The sequence below is a fragment of the Cydia splendana genome, chromosome Z (assembly GCF_910591565.1).
Source record: "Cydia splendana chromosome Z, ilCydSple1.2, whole genome shotgun sequence".
Classification (NCBI taxonomy): domain Eukaryota; kingdom Metazoa; phylum Arthropoda; class Insecta; order Lepidoptera; family Tortricidae; genus Cydia; species Cydia splendana.
Window position 1 is genome coordinate 35,523,813 of NC_085987.1, and position 17,260 is coordinate 35,541,072.

The 17,260-nt window shown below is 36.3% G+C and overlaps 1 protein-coding gene, 1 long non-coding RNA gene and 1 other non-coding gene across 3 annotated transcripts in view; 1 reads left to right on the top strand and 2 right to left on the bottom strand.

The window, feature by feature from the left end:
* Positions 1 to 17,260, top strand: part of LOC134803991 (uncharacterized) — a 274,246-nt gene that overhangs the window by 99,655 nt on the left and 157,331 nt on the right. The gene's annotated exons all lie outside the window — the stretch shown is intronic.
* On the bottom strand, positions 1,047 to 14,784 carry LOC134803985 (sodium-coupled monocarboxylate transporter 1-like). Its single transcript, XM_063776843.1, has 13 exons — positions 14,447 to 14,784; positions 14,208 to 14,367; positions 13,804 to 13,921; positions 13,602 to 13,669; positions 12,908 to 13,062; positions 12,194 to 12,334; positions 11,471 to 11,689; positions 10,258 to 10,385; positions 10,016 to 10,158; positions 9,404 to 9,588; positions 1,874 to 1,994; positions 1,389 to 1,529; positions 1,047 to 1,171 (listed from the first exon to the last, which is right to left on the bottom strand). Exons 1-13 carry the CDS (start codon positions 14,629 to 14,631, stop codon positions 1,097 to 1,099), a joined length of 1,839 nt encoding a protein of 612 aa, XP_063632913.1. The 5' UTR covers positions 14,632 to 14,784; the 3' UTR covers positions 1,047 to 1,096.
* Positions 7,300 to 7,403, bottom strand: LOC134805387 (U6 spliceosomal RNA). Its single transcript, XR_010146282.1, has one exon. It is a non-coding gene; the product is annotated as a U6 spliceosomal RNA (small nuclear RNA).

The window sequence follows — 17,260 nt, forward strand, 5'->3', positions numbered from 1 at the left end:
AGATCTTCAGAAAGCAACTAACTTCATACTATTATTTATATTTGGGAAGCATGAAAAAAGGAGGTATAAGAAGACTCGTTTCTTGACTATTTCTTTTCCATAAATCATGGCAGAAGTCTGTTGAAAGTGTAAGTGCTGCATTTGACTATTTTTCGGAATTTCCGCTATGGTAGCTGTGGGTAACTAAGATGCAGACAATTACTTATAACATAACATAGATTGGGTAACACCTACCCGGCGTTCTATTTTTTCTTTTCTGTTAGTACTTTGGAAACAGCTTTAAAATTAGAATAACTAGGGTAAAAATAAAATTTAATTAATTGAACGTCTACTTAAGTTACGCAATTAAAAACTGTAATTTTGGCTCATACTTGAACTAAGCATCTGTGTGAGCTCATGCAATAGAACTACTATTGATATAATTAATTCTGCATGAAGGTATTTGCCGCATAACCTTTATGTAGCTTAATGAAGCATTTTATTGCGTTTGATGGTATTCTTATTTATTACGTACTTACTTCAAAAAATCCTAAATAGTTATCGTAAGAAACCGAAATCGCATTGATAGAATGATTTAAACTTTCACAATTTTTACACATTACACATTATTTATAAAATGGGACTTAATCGCGTATAATTAAAGTTTGAAATTACCTCCGTGGTCTCGAAGCAAGACTGGCTAAAGTTGACATCAACTATAGGGAACTCGGTCGACACACAACACGACGATATTAGATTTTTCAACTCTACTGACTGCAGTAAATGCTCAGCCACGGCAAACTTGACGATTTTTGACAGCTGCTACGATGTTGGAGGTCAGTTTAAAACATAATTATACGCGATTAAGCTCGGTTTTACAATTAATATGTAATTCTAAAATACTTGTATACAAGTATCAATTTTATATCAAGCAGAAACGTCTGCGAACGATGCTATTAAACTTAGAATAAAATTTAAATGGTCAAGAAATTAAACTCAGAAGATATACGTAAATAATAATCAACATGAATGTTAAATTTTACTTGGTACAATGAATCTTATTACTACATTATACATTATATACTAATATACTTAAATGAATCTAAGTAATTATGATTTAAGAAGGGCGTAACCTAGCTGGATCCGAGTTGTTGTTGGAGAAAAAACCCGGATCTCTAACATCAGTCGCCTTCTGTAACAAATACCTTCATTGAAATACAATAAATTATTTAACTTACTTTTAATTTGATGATGGTGATGACGATGATCAACTGCTCATCCAATATTACATTCAGAATAAAAGTACATATTTTTTTATAAAATAAGATGAGATCCATTAAATTTAGAATGTTAGGGTTAAATATTACCTATAAATAGCAATTAAGTATAAGAATTCTAGAAGAACTTACAGGAAAAGCGTGTGCACGCAGATGAGACATCTCTCGGGCGTTGAGTTCGATGTCGTGCTGCGTGAGCCGCGGACGCCGGCAGTACGGGTGCTGCGGCGGCAGCCAGCGGTGGATGATCGGCGTCAGGAGGTCCCGGTGAACCTACAACGGGGAAACAAACAATTCCCTAATGATAAGATATGAAATTATACATAACATCAAAATAACCTATTAATACTCGTAGAACAACTTATATTATAAGAGAAGGCTAACGCAAAATTATAGTTTTTATATTGAACTTTTACATATATTATTATAAAATAACTAGTGATTTAGCCGAGGGATCTGACGAGCAAAATTTTAAACACAAATATTTTTTCAAAGTAGTTGAGATAAAAGGTAAAAACCTTCTTTATAAAGCGGCTCAAAACATCCAAATCTAAACTGTTATTTCTGGATGCTACACTTGTATTAACTAAATAGGATAAACGTCTGAAGACACTTGCCATCGCCGGATCATTTGGCTGCGTGAAATATGATACCACGACGCCCACCATTACGCAGACAATCATCCCAACGAACGTGTAGTATAAATAACTCAATCTGTACAGGAAGAATGTCCCCGACCTGTTGGCAATAATAAGTTCAGTGACACACTAAGTTCATAAATTTGTTTATCGTATGTTTTGACCGTATTAACAACCGTGCATAAGCACATATAGAAAGGGACATGTTACGGGCAGAGACTAGTAAATATCCAAGACGGACAATCTCTATGCAACATTGCGTTCCTTGCGTGCATCTTTTTTTTATTTTTCCCATGGTATAATAATATACTCCGCCTGGTACTCTATTCCGAGATTCGCGTATGACCTAACTGACACGGGCCTACGTCATCATGCTGTTTACAGGTTCTCAAACTATAAAATGTGATAGAATTTTAACCAACGGTGAAAATTATTTTAACGGCATTCATTTTAAGTTATTCATGTAGAAACATAGTAAAATAAAACAAATCTAATGTATTAAATTAAACTTTATTTATCTATACAAGACAAACGTTTGAAAAACTAATTCACAGTTACACATTAATTACCAAGCTTACGACGTGAAAAGTTTGGAAAACACTGCGACTGCTGACACTGAGCGAGAAGGAAATAACAATTAACACGCGTTCGACACGGATGACGGTCAGAGCATGAAGTTATCTAGATCCGAATTGTCAAATGTGACAGCGCTATCCTGTGTTGCCAGTAATGTAAACAGAATTACCCGAACGTCTGAAATTTCTTTCGTGAATCGGAAGATATTGCTAACGAATAATTAAAAATGACGTGTTATTGTAAAATTTAAGATAAAATACATATAAATGAAAATTATAATATTATAAAGAAATATTTTAACTTATTAACCATAGGTATAATGTACCCATGTAACATGACAGCGTTTTACACAAAAATAAAACGCTAATTAAATAACTTACCATATTCGAAACCTAAGAATAATATTGAGAATGGCAACATTGTGTTGTCGGTCGTATTGTCCTTTTCTAGCATATACGTCCCTCTCTCTCTCTCACATTCCCACCACAGAGCAGTTGGTTTTGACAGGTGTTTGACAGTTACCGCCAAATCAAATTTCCAAGTCATTGTCTCAAAATTATACATATTTACACCAGGCAGGATTAAAAGTTTAGGTTTCGAATATGGTAAGTTATTTAATTAGCGTTTTATTTTTGTGTAAAACGCTGTCATTAAACAACTGTACCGATATTCGAAACCTAAGAATAATATTGAGACGTGTTTGTTATCGCCTGGTGGTGGGAAGACGCCAAGCCAATGTGATTATACATGTACTTATTATGTATATGTAATATTATTATATTACGTGTGTTTAATTAATTATGTAGTACACCCTTTATTTTAACACCTGTGAGGAGAGAGGTATTATGTAAAGCATACAATTTGATATACCATTATATTATGTTACTAACTTTACATTTCATATACGTACTTAATGTACTTATAAATGTTCAAAGAGAAAAAATGAGTCACCACAATGGTGCTATGCTTAATTAGTATGTGAAAACTAGGTAAAAGAAGATGAGATAAGTCAGTCTACTCTTCAAGGAGCATACAACATCTGTGGTAAGGAGTGATGTAATTCAAGTATGAAAAGAATAAAATCATAAAGTACTCGAGTAGTTTTTATTTATAACTCCCAATTATTAACAAATTTGATAATAATCATCTAGTAAAGTAAGCAGTTGCAGGAATATAACAAGGACAAGACCTTTCTTATTTCCAGAATCCCTCGGGATTAAGTAGACGAATATTTTAAATATTCGTTATAATTCACTATCACTACCCACAAAGTTAATATTGGGTACCTACTTACTAAAATGTCATAGGGAATTACTGAATTCCTTTAATGACTGTGAGTCAGTGTGAGCTATATACTTGGTTATAGCTATAAAATGCATTTAATCCTTTGTACGCTTTACTAACGCGAACGCGAGCTAATGTACCTAAACAAACCTTACTTAAAATTGTGAAGGTTACTTTGAGAGCTTAAGCCATAACATAACACTCATGTGGGCACGCCTAGTTATGACGCTTTTTGGTGCTCTTGGCGTTCAAATGGTTAATATAGAAATGCCACAGAACCTTATCAATTATATTTGTAAAGGTGCAGGCTCATTCTGCTTATATTCATGTTTAGCTATCATCAAGTGACCTTAATTGTACTCATTAATTTATATATATGCAGTAAGAGTAGTTTACCTTATCTGGTGCCTACTAGTAGGCATAAGCTTGATTGGTTCTGAACGCTAAAGTGGTTTAATTTATGTAAACCATTCATAGCATTGCTTAATTCTGAATATTCAGTTTCCTCTTTCCAGTGTGTAAATTATTAAGAATAAGGTACTTAATTCGAAACCTTAGCTCATCGCATATGTGTTTTTAACCAAAATGAAAGTTTGTGTGTTTATTTAGTGATCATACATTATTTGCAATAACTGTGCGGACCATGGGGTCCCCGACCTTTTGCCGGACACCCGTGGGCACAAAGCCAACAGCGCAGAGGCCCTTTAAGAGGGACCTATTTCATCCAATGCTAGAGTCAACACTTTGTCGAATCTATTTGATATTTATGTATACTTATCCTCCTTATGAACTAAGGATAATTGTAACTTTTTGATATCAAATATACGCCGAATTGTCAATTATTTTATATTTTGAAATACATATAATATTACTGGATTTGGAGCAGTGTGCTTTTGAATACTATATCTCTGGCCTACTATATAGGCTAGTCTATTAGCATCCCGCCTCCTGGAAGGCAGACTTTTTAGATATACAGTAGCGCTAAGTGTGGACCTAGTTTTCCGACACTTGACTGCATGAGATTATAGTGAACATTTTTTCAGGTCTCGGGCAAGAAGGGTACCTAGATAGGTTGAGGTCCTTAACTTGTGGATTTTGTAAGAGCAAGACACAGGCGGGGTGTAAATTAATTAATCCACCATGTTTCAAGAGATTCATGTGCAATTGTGCATTGATGCCTTCAGGTTACGCTGTACAGACAGACTAACACTTTGGCAGAGTTTTGCCAACATATAATAAATGACTGCATTTGTTTGGGTGTACATGTTCCACACCAAAGACATATTTACATATTTCAATCCATTTTTGAAAGTTTGGCGTTTCAAAATAGCTTCGCCTTTTCGCAAGGCGTGCTCCTGTTTCTCTATTTTATTGTGCAAGCGAACAGTATCACAATGCTATAATTTTGTATAAATTGAGAACTAGAGGGTCATGCCCTAGGCGTGACCGCCCAGAAGTTGTGCTAGAACCTTTCGTGCAAACCATTCAGTCACTGTTTTTAAAAACCTTTTGTAGTGGGTACATTCCACGTTCTTAAATTTGTTAAACGTGTAGTATCAAACTATGACAAGTCATGATAAGTGAATTAAGCGGTAACAGTATCTGGTCCGTGCATAGAAGCACTTGCCCTTGAGGTTAGGGCATGGGTAGTTTATAATAAACTTAATCCGTGCATGGGAGCACTTACGATACAGGTGGTTTAAAACTTCCAGGGTCACAATACAGACATAAGGGTGTAAAATACATAATTCATAAAGGCCCGTTAGGCCAGTTTTGTATATTTTATTTCAAACATGCTTGTGCAGCACCGCCAGCACATAATAATTTCCCATACCATGGCAGTCAGGGATATAATAATTAAATAGGTAGGTAACCTTGGTCATATCGTGTACATAGGTAGGTACTCGTAAACATATTAACTGAAAGACTAGTGCTCTCGAGGCAAATATAATTTATGCAACTGTGAGCTGCTTTTACATTGGGATCATATGTATTTATTTCTAGTCTGCCTTAGCAGGCCTAGACTTCAAAGATTTTTAGATATTCATAGGGCCGTTAAACGGACCTTTTGTACACCTTGAGCAGGCTGTTTGTTTCACACTATGAGTAATATATATTGTAAACATAGCTTATTTCAGAATGGAATCGTAAGCTCTGTCGTGTCGTGAGCTTACCGAGCCTGATTTAATTAGAGTCCACAGATTATCTGGACCTTGGAGGATTGACCACTCCTTATTCTAATTATCAATATTCTGCCTGGGCTTATAGTCGAAATTCAGCGACTAAATTTCTTAGTATTATCTATGCCGCCCAAGTTATGAGGCTTAGCGTCTCCAGACCACAATTTTATTTATATATTAGGTTGTAAAGATTTTATCATCTTTAAAATAAAAATGAGTCGAGATAGGCCTGGAATCTTAGGTTATTTTTTACCTTTTATGATTTTAGAAATGTTATTGTAAATAGTAAGTAGTTTTCACTTTTACCACAGTTAATTAACCCAATTTTGGGTTTAGCCAACAGGGTGTTCGGGACCCTTAGAATAGATTGGTAAACAGAAATGAAAACTCTAATAACGAAGCCTTGCCTATTTCGACTGATTTTTACTCAAAACATTATTTTAAACCCTTTTTACTTTCTCTAAGAGGAGATATTTACAAATTCATCTTTGTAATATTTTTCTGATTGTGGCCTACTCGCTCGCTTGTGTTATAACCATATCATTTATATTTCTGTGAATATGTCTGACATGCCTTGCGCAGGCTTACATAGGTTATAATATCATCATCAATAACTTGACGTCAGTTTGTGAACGAATCAAAGATTCTTTGGCACACCTTACGCAGGTGTAAACATGGCAGCCTTGCGCAGGCTTAGATAGGTACATAATATATTGGTTTTATCACAAATAACATGACGTTAGTTTGTGAACGAATAAAAGATTCTCTTAGGCACACCTCACGCAGGTGGAACCATAACAGACATAGGTTTAAGAATATCATTCAAATCAAATACCCTGTGGGTAATATTCCCTTAGTTGCGGGTTCCTTGCTCGACAAGGTGAAAGGCTTTAAGCAGGCTTTAACAGGCACTTTTAGACAGTGTCATTCACGGTGACGCGCAGATTTGCCAAAACTAAACTTTAACTCTACAGTTAACTAATATAATTTGACAATATGAACCAAACCATGCGTCTTCGTCAATGAATCAATCTAAAGATTCCCGTATCGTTAATGCCCTTCCAAATCACAGGCTTCCGATTTTATTTGAAACGTTTACAAGTGTACTATTTATGTAGGTAGGTAGGTAGGCTTAAGAATTGACCCTCTTGTATGTAGTTACGTATAGAATTAATAATCAAATTATTCAAATCCAAAATAGCACATATAGCAACTACATGCAAGAGTTCTTTCCTTAACCTTTTTAGGCTGTAAGTACCTGCTAAGTTATTTATTTAAGTAGGTACCTACCTACATTTTAACCAATTTTTTTTTTTTTTTTTTTTTTAAATCAATTATCTAGTTGGAGAGATATAAGTTGGTAGATAAAGAGTGAAATACTTCACGATTTCGCATGTCATTCTTGCGCAGAGCCATGCTAATCTCTCTCTATGTCTAGTCAGATTTAAGTTTATGTACTGCCGAAGTACTCACTTTCCACAAAAATAAATGCAATGTTTGCGATGTAGGTTTGTTCGTTACCTTGTGTCCCTCAGAGCGGAAATAGAAGCCCCGCGAAGCGGGGCTTCGTCGACTCCTAAGCGGATACACATTATTTATCAGCAAGTTTATTACCAAAAAATAAATTTTGCAATAAATATTATATTAACCCGGAACGGGATAAAAAGACAAATTGCTGATAGATACTTGGACAGATAAAACTTACACGTCTATGAGCTTCTACCTTCATACGTAGGTTCTACGTAACACGTATTAACTATCCGATCCTTTCGTATTGGAAAACACAAATCACTTGAAAACTGAAGGGTATGCCTCCACAGATCACCATTTAAGTATTAAAATTTCAACCGTTATTATACACACACACAAAGATTTAAACTAACAAGACTCTGAAGAGACTTAATGTAGGTATAAAATTAAATTATAATGGTGACACGTGCACGCTTTACCAGCTCGATGTGTTTTCTAACATGTGTTTTAGTATTTTCATTGGCATAGCCACGGTGCGCGCAGGCAGCCTTTGAAAACACTTGCACATCACTATTCCGGATCGTTTTTATTTGCTAGATTGTTTAACGGACAATTGAATTTAAATATTTATTTCGAACGGCAAAAGCCGTTAGAAACTGTTTTTCAATATAGTCAGCTAAACTGGGGTACAAATTCAAAAACTCACCAGCAGTTTAGCTTCACGACCTTCCAGATGGAAAAACAGCAAGCCAATGACTTGGAAATTTGTTTTGGCGGTAACTGTCAAACACCTGTCAAAACCAACTGCTCTGTGGTGGGAATGTGAGAGAGAGAGAGGGACGTATATGCTAGAAAAGGACAATACGACCGACAACACAATGTTGCCATTCTCAATATTATTCTTAGGTTTCGAATATCGGTACAGTTGTTTAATGTTATGTTGAAATAAAGTGGCAATGTTATTGTGACGTAGGCCCGTGTCACTCTGGGAATAGAAGACCATATTTTATTAGACCATGATTTTTCCTATAGCATAAAATAAAAAAATCTGCTAAGACATAAATACCTAACAGTTATGAATTTTAAACTTAACAGACAATCCTGGTCGCTGTGTTCTGCACTAGAACATACGTAAAGGATACACAAAAGCATTTTAGGCATATTCTTATTATAGGCGTATTCATAACCGGCGTTATCTAGTTTTATAAGTATAGCCTTTTTTTCTTAGGGCTCAAAATGATTTATTATAGGTACATACTTTAAATTTACTTTTGTGACTATATATAGGGTACATGCGGCCAGACAAGTCCAATTTTACGTTTTGAAACTAAGCAGTAGCAGTAATAGTAGTAAACTAAGATATAATATTTACACCACACTAGCTCGTAAAGGCTCTGTTGATTGTTCAAAAACTGATGAGAAAGTTGCATTTTATCCAAATGTGTGGCAAAGTAAATTGATGCAAATTTTGAGTTGTTCCCTTAATGTTGGCTGGTAGAATTGACTTTTAAATGATGCATTTGAATAATAAATTTTAATAAGTTTGAGGTTTCACAGTTAGTATTTTCCTCGCGTTGGTGTGGTGAAAATGTTGTGATTCACTCGGTGGCAAAATTTGTTTAACCCTTGTGCCTTGAATCCCTCGCAACTTTTGCGACTATTGTGATCTCGGCCTGATAGATAGATCACGGCACTTACATTTTACTTTGCGTCGGGGGCAGCTCGGGACGGGCACCAGTAGGCAATTTATTTTATACTTATTTAGTTTATATTTAAGTTTAGTTTTTAATTAGTAACTATATGTGTTATTTTAATTTTACCTTTGACATTTTGGGTACTTTGAAATTATGGTGACCATAAGAGTTTCGTATACTTATCGAAATAATTTTTGAAAGAAATAAAAATATTGGAAATTTTATTAAAATATTTATAAATCCGATATAAATACGTACTAATTAACAAGGTCCTCTCGAAATTTAAGCTAAGTTAAAGTGAATACCGGTCAAATTCCACGGTGTGAGCCATCGATACAGGTGATGTCGGCAGGGTGACGTTTGCCTCGCACCCAGCGACCGACACGGGCTTTGTTGGAAACACGATGTCCCCTCTCATCATCGCGGCTTGCGTGCCGATGGACATCCAGCCGACAAACATAGTGGAAACTAGACCACCTGCGAGGGCCCCCTGTAACGTTCAAATAATTGAGAAATGAGAGAATTCATTCCTGACTACTAACGATAATTCAACTTCTTCTTCTTCCTCACGTTATCCTGGCATTTTGCCACGGCTCATGGGAGTCTGGGGTCCGCTTGACAACTAATCCCGAAAATTGACGTAGGCACTAGTTTTTATGAAAGCGACTGCCATCTGTCCTTCCAACCCAGAGGGGAAACTAGGCATTATTGGGATTAGTCCGGTTTCCTTACGATGTTTTCCTTCACGGAAAAGCAACTGGTAAATATCAAATGATATTTCGTAAATTAGATCCGAAAAACTCATTGGTACGAGCCGGGGTTAGAACCCATGACCTTCGGATTGAAAGTCGCACGCTCTTACCGCTAGGCCACGTTACGGCTACGTTAACTATAATTCAACTTAAAAAAATATTTACCGTTGAGTTAGTCCAAGGTAAAAACAGACCCATAGAAAACAGTCCTAGTAGACTGCCTGCAGTGATTCCAGCCAAGCTCTTACCAGCCTGAATCAAAGCGCCCATGTGTTCTACCAAAAATACGAGCACGACACAAATGGCACCTGTCAAATAATTAAACACCGCTTATTCTGTTTCTTATAATTTTATTTTACAATTTATTTGTATTGTAATTTGCACTTATAGTGAAATATATTTTTTACCAATTACTACAACGATGATTTTCATGATGAAGCTTGCAGTTTTCTCTGATATTGGCTTGTTGTAGGCGGGTCTGATAAGATCCTCAAAAATTACACCGCAGAGTGAGTTTAATCCCGTTGACATTGAACTAAAATATAATTTCGTTTAGTAGTACCACTGTATATATATTGTATGTAAATAAACGATTAAAAAAAAATATATATATATAATTTCAATAATAACAAACACTTGCAAATGCTACACGGTTAAACTGAGAAGTAAGTTCGGAAATGTTTTTTCGTATTAAAAATGTTTTAGAATGTGCAACTCAAGCTCTTTCGTATGATATCCCACTTAGCAACTAGACTTTGAAATGTAGATTTAAAAATGAGGTCAAATATAATTCCTTTGTTTTTCATAAATTATATAATTTAATTCAATGTTATTTACACGCAATAATAAATACATTTCCACAGATAGGAAATTTGTTTTTACAAAACAATTGATTAATTCTGGCCGTAATTTGTGGTTTTTGAACGCATCATATGCGGTTTATGATGATAGTATAAACTACTTTACAGGGATAGCATTAAAATGAAAACTTAATTTAATAAGAATTTGAGCGTAGAGTGTAGTAGAAATCGCGCCCTTAGGGAGGCGCTCATAACTGATTAATTCTGGCCGTAATTTGTGGTTTTTGAACGCATCATATGCGGTTTATGATGATAGTATAAACTACTTTACAGGGATAGCATTAAAATGAAAACTTAATTTAATAAGAATTTGAGCGTAGAGTGTAGTAGAAATCGCGCCCTTAGGGAGGCGCTCATAACGTCGGCCAATCTAATGCCATACGACATCGGTGCCTTTATACACATCCTTAGCAACCCAATATCGGACACGGCACAAATGGCATATAGATTAGCCGAAGAAACAAATAGATTATAATTATTTTTATTTTAAATGACCACTTATATAGATGTAAATGGCATAATTTTTGGAGATATAAGAAACGGACATGATAGGGCCGATGTATACAAGGGTATAAAGGTCCTGCTAAATAATAAATTAAAAAAAAAAAAAAAAAAAAAAGAATTTGAGCGGTATTCTGCCTAACTACGTAGTCGTGTCAAGGTCAACAACATACATAACATATCGTTAGGGTAAGGTCGTAGTGCTATATATAGCATAAGTTTTCCGGTATGTAGTGAAAACAGTAAACAAAATACATACCTTAAGGCTGCGCTAAATACCCCACTCATAAAAATTCCTGGCAGCGCCGGTATTGTTCCAGTGAGCTGCATCACGAAGTATGGAAGCAGCTGATCACTCTTCCTGATCGCCCCGGTCTGAAGCGGGTCGCAGCTCGCAAATGTGGCGTAAATCACTAGGCCGGTGTAACAGCAGAGGCTCACTATCATGTAGATACCAGCGGCCATTATGAATATAGTTCTGCACGAAAATACGGATAGATTATATTTTCATCGGTTATTTATTCCAACTGATAGACTATTACTTACCTACAAATTCATTTGTCATTTTAGAATGGATTAAAATAATAAAGACTAGAGACTGAAGCTATTTAGTCTAACTCAGCGGTTCTCAATATATTTTTTTGACGGAACCCTTTTCGAAAGCGATATACTTGATGGAACCCTACATTGGACATAAAATTTAACCTAACCCTACATAAAATAATTCGAGGCGACTAAAGCATAGTGTTCTAAATTCTTGCGGAACCCCTGAAGGGGTGTCGCGGAACCCTAGGGTTCCGCGGAACACACTTAGAGAATGGCTGGTCTAACTTAATTCACATTACAGTTGAGAATTATTAGAACATTTTTGCAGGCAGGCATCCATACATTACCTAACTCCTTCTAACTAATTAAAAATGCATAAAGTTTGAGTACTGACACCGACATCGACATTTGTGTTGAATTTTTAAACGTAACTTACATACGCGCCCTTTTCAATGACGATAAAGCCAGACATCTCTGCATCATCGCCTGATTGACAGAACATGACGCGAGCCAACTGAAGAAATTGCCGAATACCGTTGTCCAGAATGTGTGCCTTATAGTTGGGTCGGGGTCCATACTAAAACAATTACACACGCAATCTGACTACATTTAGTTTTTGTTGCGTTTAAGGAAGGTAAAGTAACGATAGTTAGGTAATATTCAAGTTAAATTGATTGACAGAAAATTTAGGTACGTGATCGCTTTGTTTTCTGTGAATAATATAACTGTTACTAGTTCAAGTCCTTTACACAAACCGAATTAATCACATTGCTATATGGCAGCGGTTCTCAATCTTTTTTTTGACGGAACCCTTTTGGAAAACGAAATACTTGATGGAACCCTACAATAAAACAATAGTTTTTAGAAGTGTGTTTTTTGCATAGTAAAATTTTTCGAGGCGACTAAAGCATAGTGTTCTAAATTCTTGCGGAACCCCTGCAGGGGTGTCGCGGAACCCTAGGGTTCCGCGGAACACACTTAGAGAATGGCTGCTATATGGTAAGGATATACATATAGTTAGAGAACACTAATAGGAAACCGGCCTTTCCGGATTAGTGTTTTTCATCGAAAAGTTAGCAGCAAAATCAGATGCTTCAGGGTAGGCTTTTTATAATGCCGTTTACCTACTAATATGTTTAATATTAGTTACTTGAAAAACTCCAGTCGCTCCCCTTCCTCGTTTATAGCAATGACATTCTTCACCCCCCCGAGTCTCCATGTTCCATACATCAACACGAATATAACGCCAAAATACATGAGTACCGTTTGAAGGGTGTCCGTCCACACGACTGCTTTAAGTCCCCCCTGAAATCATCCAATAAATAACATTGAGATCCGTTACGTAGGACAATTCTATATGTATCAAAGGATTGTTTCATCCGCGTCGCACCGATTCGCTTCGCTTTCGCTGTTCGGTTACCTACGTAAGACGCTGCGTTAGAGGATGATTTCCATGATAAAAATCCATATATTAAATACCATAAATTCAGAAATTAATGCTTGTAATGAAATGTACCTGGATATATCTTCAAGATATGGTAAATTTTTTATCATATGTGGTTATTTTATTACAAGCAGGAAGATACCTACTGCGAGTACGATCCTATCGTGCATGACCTTAATCGTTTAAACTTCTAGTGCCCTTCTTTGTTACAGCGAGTCTTTTTCAGTGAAAACGTATTGATTGCATGCACTCGCACTGCGAAAACTGAACGATATGGACTAACATACCAGTAAATTTAAATTATATTCGCATTAAATTGTTACCGCTGAATAAAGGACCTGACAATCTAAGTTTCGTATATGGGATTGTGCGGTATATAATTCGGATTGTATATACTTACTACAGTGGTGTAAAATATGCAAACGATGCATACGATTGGTGTAATTAAGTGAAGATTGATTCCGGTAACTGAAAAAAAAACAATACTTACATAGGCACGTATAGCGAAATAAGCATTAATTAACAATGCTTTTACTTTCGTAGTGTATGTTGCTGGTCCCCAACTATTTTTTTTTACCATAAATAAAACAATTGATGGATACCTTGACTAAATGCCAAAGCCGGCACATATATTACTATTGGAATGTAGAGCATCATTTTCACAATGAAAATTATTGATCCCAGTAGCCTAACGTTGTGGCAAAATCGCAGACGTAAGTACTGAAAACAAAGGAGAATTGGAAACTGCAGTTAATATGTCTGTTTAAATGTAGTGTTGCGACTGAGCTATGCGTAAAATTATACGTGGTATTGACTAAAATACGCATAAATACATAACTCATAACAAAAATACTGTAGGTACTTATCGTGTTCAATATCTACATAAATTGTGTACTAATTAAAAACGCAATGTGTGCACGGTAAAATTGGTTCAAAATTTATATTGTCAAACTCGAGTTTCTCTCTTAGTAAATATTTAATTTAGTAATGTGTACGTTATACTAACCTCATATGTAGATGTTATTTGAAGATTGTAGAAAACAGGAAGATAAATGAAAGCAATGGCAACAGATACTGCCCATTCTGAAAATACTACAGCCCATAACTGTGTTCCGTATGTGTACATTTCTGCAGGCAGTCCCAGCAGGGAGATGCCGGATACATAACTGCAATAGTAAGGAATAATAAAACTTTCTATAAATCAGTATAATATAAAACTAGTGGACTTATTTAACACTATTTTACCTGGCTATCAGCGACATAGATATTGGGAACATGCCCATAGTTTTGCCTCCCATCAGGTACTCGGCCGTGGTATTTTGCTTCTTGCTTGCAAAGCAAGCAAAGTAAATGCCGATTAGTGCCGAAAGTACCAGCATGGCCCCGAACACCATATAGTCCAGCCAGTCGAAGTATACCATGGACGACATATTGCACAGGTCTCGTTACGGCAGTGGCACGTCTGATCAGCGGGGCACTTAAACTACATCTCAGAGTAGAATGGGCATTTACCGAGCGGATCTTGCAGCTTGGACGAGCTATATTTATACTTGGAAGGATCTCGGACAGGCACGGAGGGATGAGGATGTTAATTGGCTAGTTACCGGTGTCGCGGCGGTCGGCGGCCGCTACGCGGCTCGCGCGCACGTCTCTCTGATCGTGCGGTGAACGTTGCCTGGCACCTACCTGAGGTATCCCAGTCAAGTAAAATTTTAGGGATCGGTACCCAATGACTCCGCTGTCCGCGTGTCTGCCACCGGGTTGTATTTCAGGAACCGTATTAGCCGCTATGCTAAGGTGATTTTTATGCGTTTTCTGTTAGCGGATTATATGTAATAGTGAAACACAGATCTGATCAAGCGTATGTAATAAGTATGTTACGGAACCCTTAACACATTCGACACCGCGTACCCGACTCTCGGGCACTCGTAAAGTTTACTCAGATGCCGGCATACCCGCTAGTCGGGCAAGAGCTATAAACCTACACGCGACGCCGAAGTGCCCGACAGGCGGGCAAGCATTGCATCTTCACTACCTCAGGGCTGCCACTGCCACTAACAGAAAAAATTGTAAGTCTTCTGATTATTATGTGGTCGAAAAGTTGGTACTTACAGTTGATTATTATATTTTATTACTTCACTTTGTATTTTTATTTACTTTACCTAATGCGATTACAAAATAAAAATTCTTATTAGTTGGTTACGTGAAATTGCATACACGGGTATGTATCAATAGGAGTTAGAATTTTCGTAAATCGTACAACCTAATTTGTGTTTAAGAATATTTAGTAAGTATATGTATACATCTATTTCATGAGTACTCATAGGATGATTTTTGTGAAACAAAATTCGGAGAAAAATAAACCAAGAAATTTAACTAAGTACTTACCTAACAACATTCTAAATTCTAAGCGGCAGTTCTCAGAAAAAGACAATAGGTCAGTCATCATAAAACAGCACTGCACTGCATGGAAGCAAAACGTAACAAGTAGCTTTGAATAGTTACGATAATTAGTACGTTCGTACACATACAATAAAGTCGCAACTTCTTTGACAAAAGAATGTAGTTACTTACTGTGATCATACACTTAACCCTGGAGATGTTGTTTACCATCCCTTATCTATTTGAAGTTTGCGACCCGGGTTTTTTTTCAACCCGGTCTCGGTGTAAAATTGCAATCGGAGCCATTCCGTAATGGTTTGTGATGTGCTTCGGACGTTGTTGTGTTGTGTTCATTTTCATTTTGACGACTCGGCTTGTTTTTTGGACAACTGCGATTTCTGCTTTCTTACTGGACTTTGTGGTTTAGCCTGTTGATGATTTGGCTTTGTGTGATTTTATTCATTTCCTACTGCCCCACTGAATGCATTGTGATAATTGATAAAACGGGGAGCCTAAACAGATGAGACAGCAGATTTAATTTTATTCACGTACTTATACGAAAGTTACTTGGCACAGCCCTGAGCGTCCGCCGCTTGCCCGACTAGCGGGTTCGCGGCGTGCGGCATTGATTTGCACGTCGTTGCCCGACTAGCGAGTACTGTCGGTTTCTGGGGTATTGTTTGAAATTTTGCCTGGTTGCGAAAGTGTTAATTTTGAGGGGTCCTACGCGTATATAGACGTTCATTAAAGTCTGCCACGATGCTGGAGCCGTTACCGGTATAAATTGAAATCAGAATAGATAAATTTTTTTTATATAGCATATATATATAGCATATAGGTAAATAATATTTCCGTCTCAATAATAAATGATATAGTTTATAGCAGTTTTAATCATAAGGATGATTTAAGTATAATATTCTGGCTTAAACATTAATAACACATAAAATATAAATATGTATACTTATACAAAGCTGCGCTTGATGTATGCTCGTAATACATGGATAAACTTTCAATGACTAATAACAGTAGGTACGAAAATTGTGTGACCTTATGCCTAGTGATATGAAATTAAGGAATATGTGTACCATGCTACATTTCCACTTACTAAGGTACATTGTAAACGATCATAAGACCCAGTCGAGAACATACAGATGAATTCAGGAACCAACCCTTTTAGTTAAGTACAGATCTGTAAAAAATACTTTAATCACCAATCTAAACTTAAATATTACCAAGAAGTATTTGTAATTTACCCATTGCCTTCACTTCTCGATTAGTTATTGTAACAGGTACATGACTCTACAATTTTAATATTAATAAATAATTCTAGCAATAAATCTGAAAGTAATCCCCACTAACCTAAAACAGAGTATTCAAAACTCATATAATTTAATATACAATAAATAGAATTATTCCGGTTTTCGCCCCCTTTATATCTTTGAGCTATCTCTACACTTTACTTAATAATAACTAATTTATTTACTCGCTGATTGCATTTAACAATAATATTGTCTAAAAAGTTTAATTAGGTACTCAGACCCATCCAATACACACATGATGCGCCTACGGCTCGTCCAAATGGCGCGTCAGACGGGGAAGTACCTACTTATCTTAATATACTTGGGACCCATTTCAGAAACAGTACCTGCCAGTCTTGTATTTACGAGTGTGTTGCCA

What these genes read in the sequence shown, in the direction of transcription:
- LOC134803985 (XM_063776843.1), bottom strand. Translation starts at nt 14,631, where the DNA reads ATGTCGTCCATGGTATACTTCGACTGGCTGGACTATATGGTGTTCGGG. An exon ending in GAGCGACTGGAGTTTTTCAA is followed by an intron (nt 12,335 to 12,907) that starts GTAACTAATATT and finishes TAATTGTTTTAG; the next exon opens with TATGGACCCCGACCCAACTA. An exon ending in CACACCGTGGAATTTGACCG is followed by an intron (nt 1,995 to 9,403) that starts GTATTCACTTTA and finishes TATTGCCAACAG; the next exon opens with GTCGGGGACATTCTTCCTGT.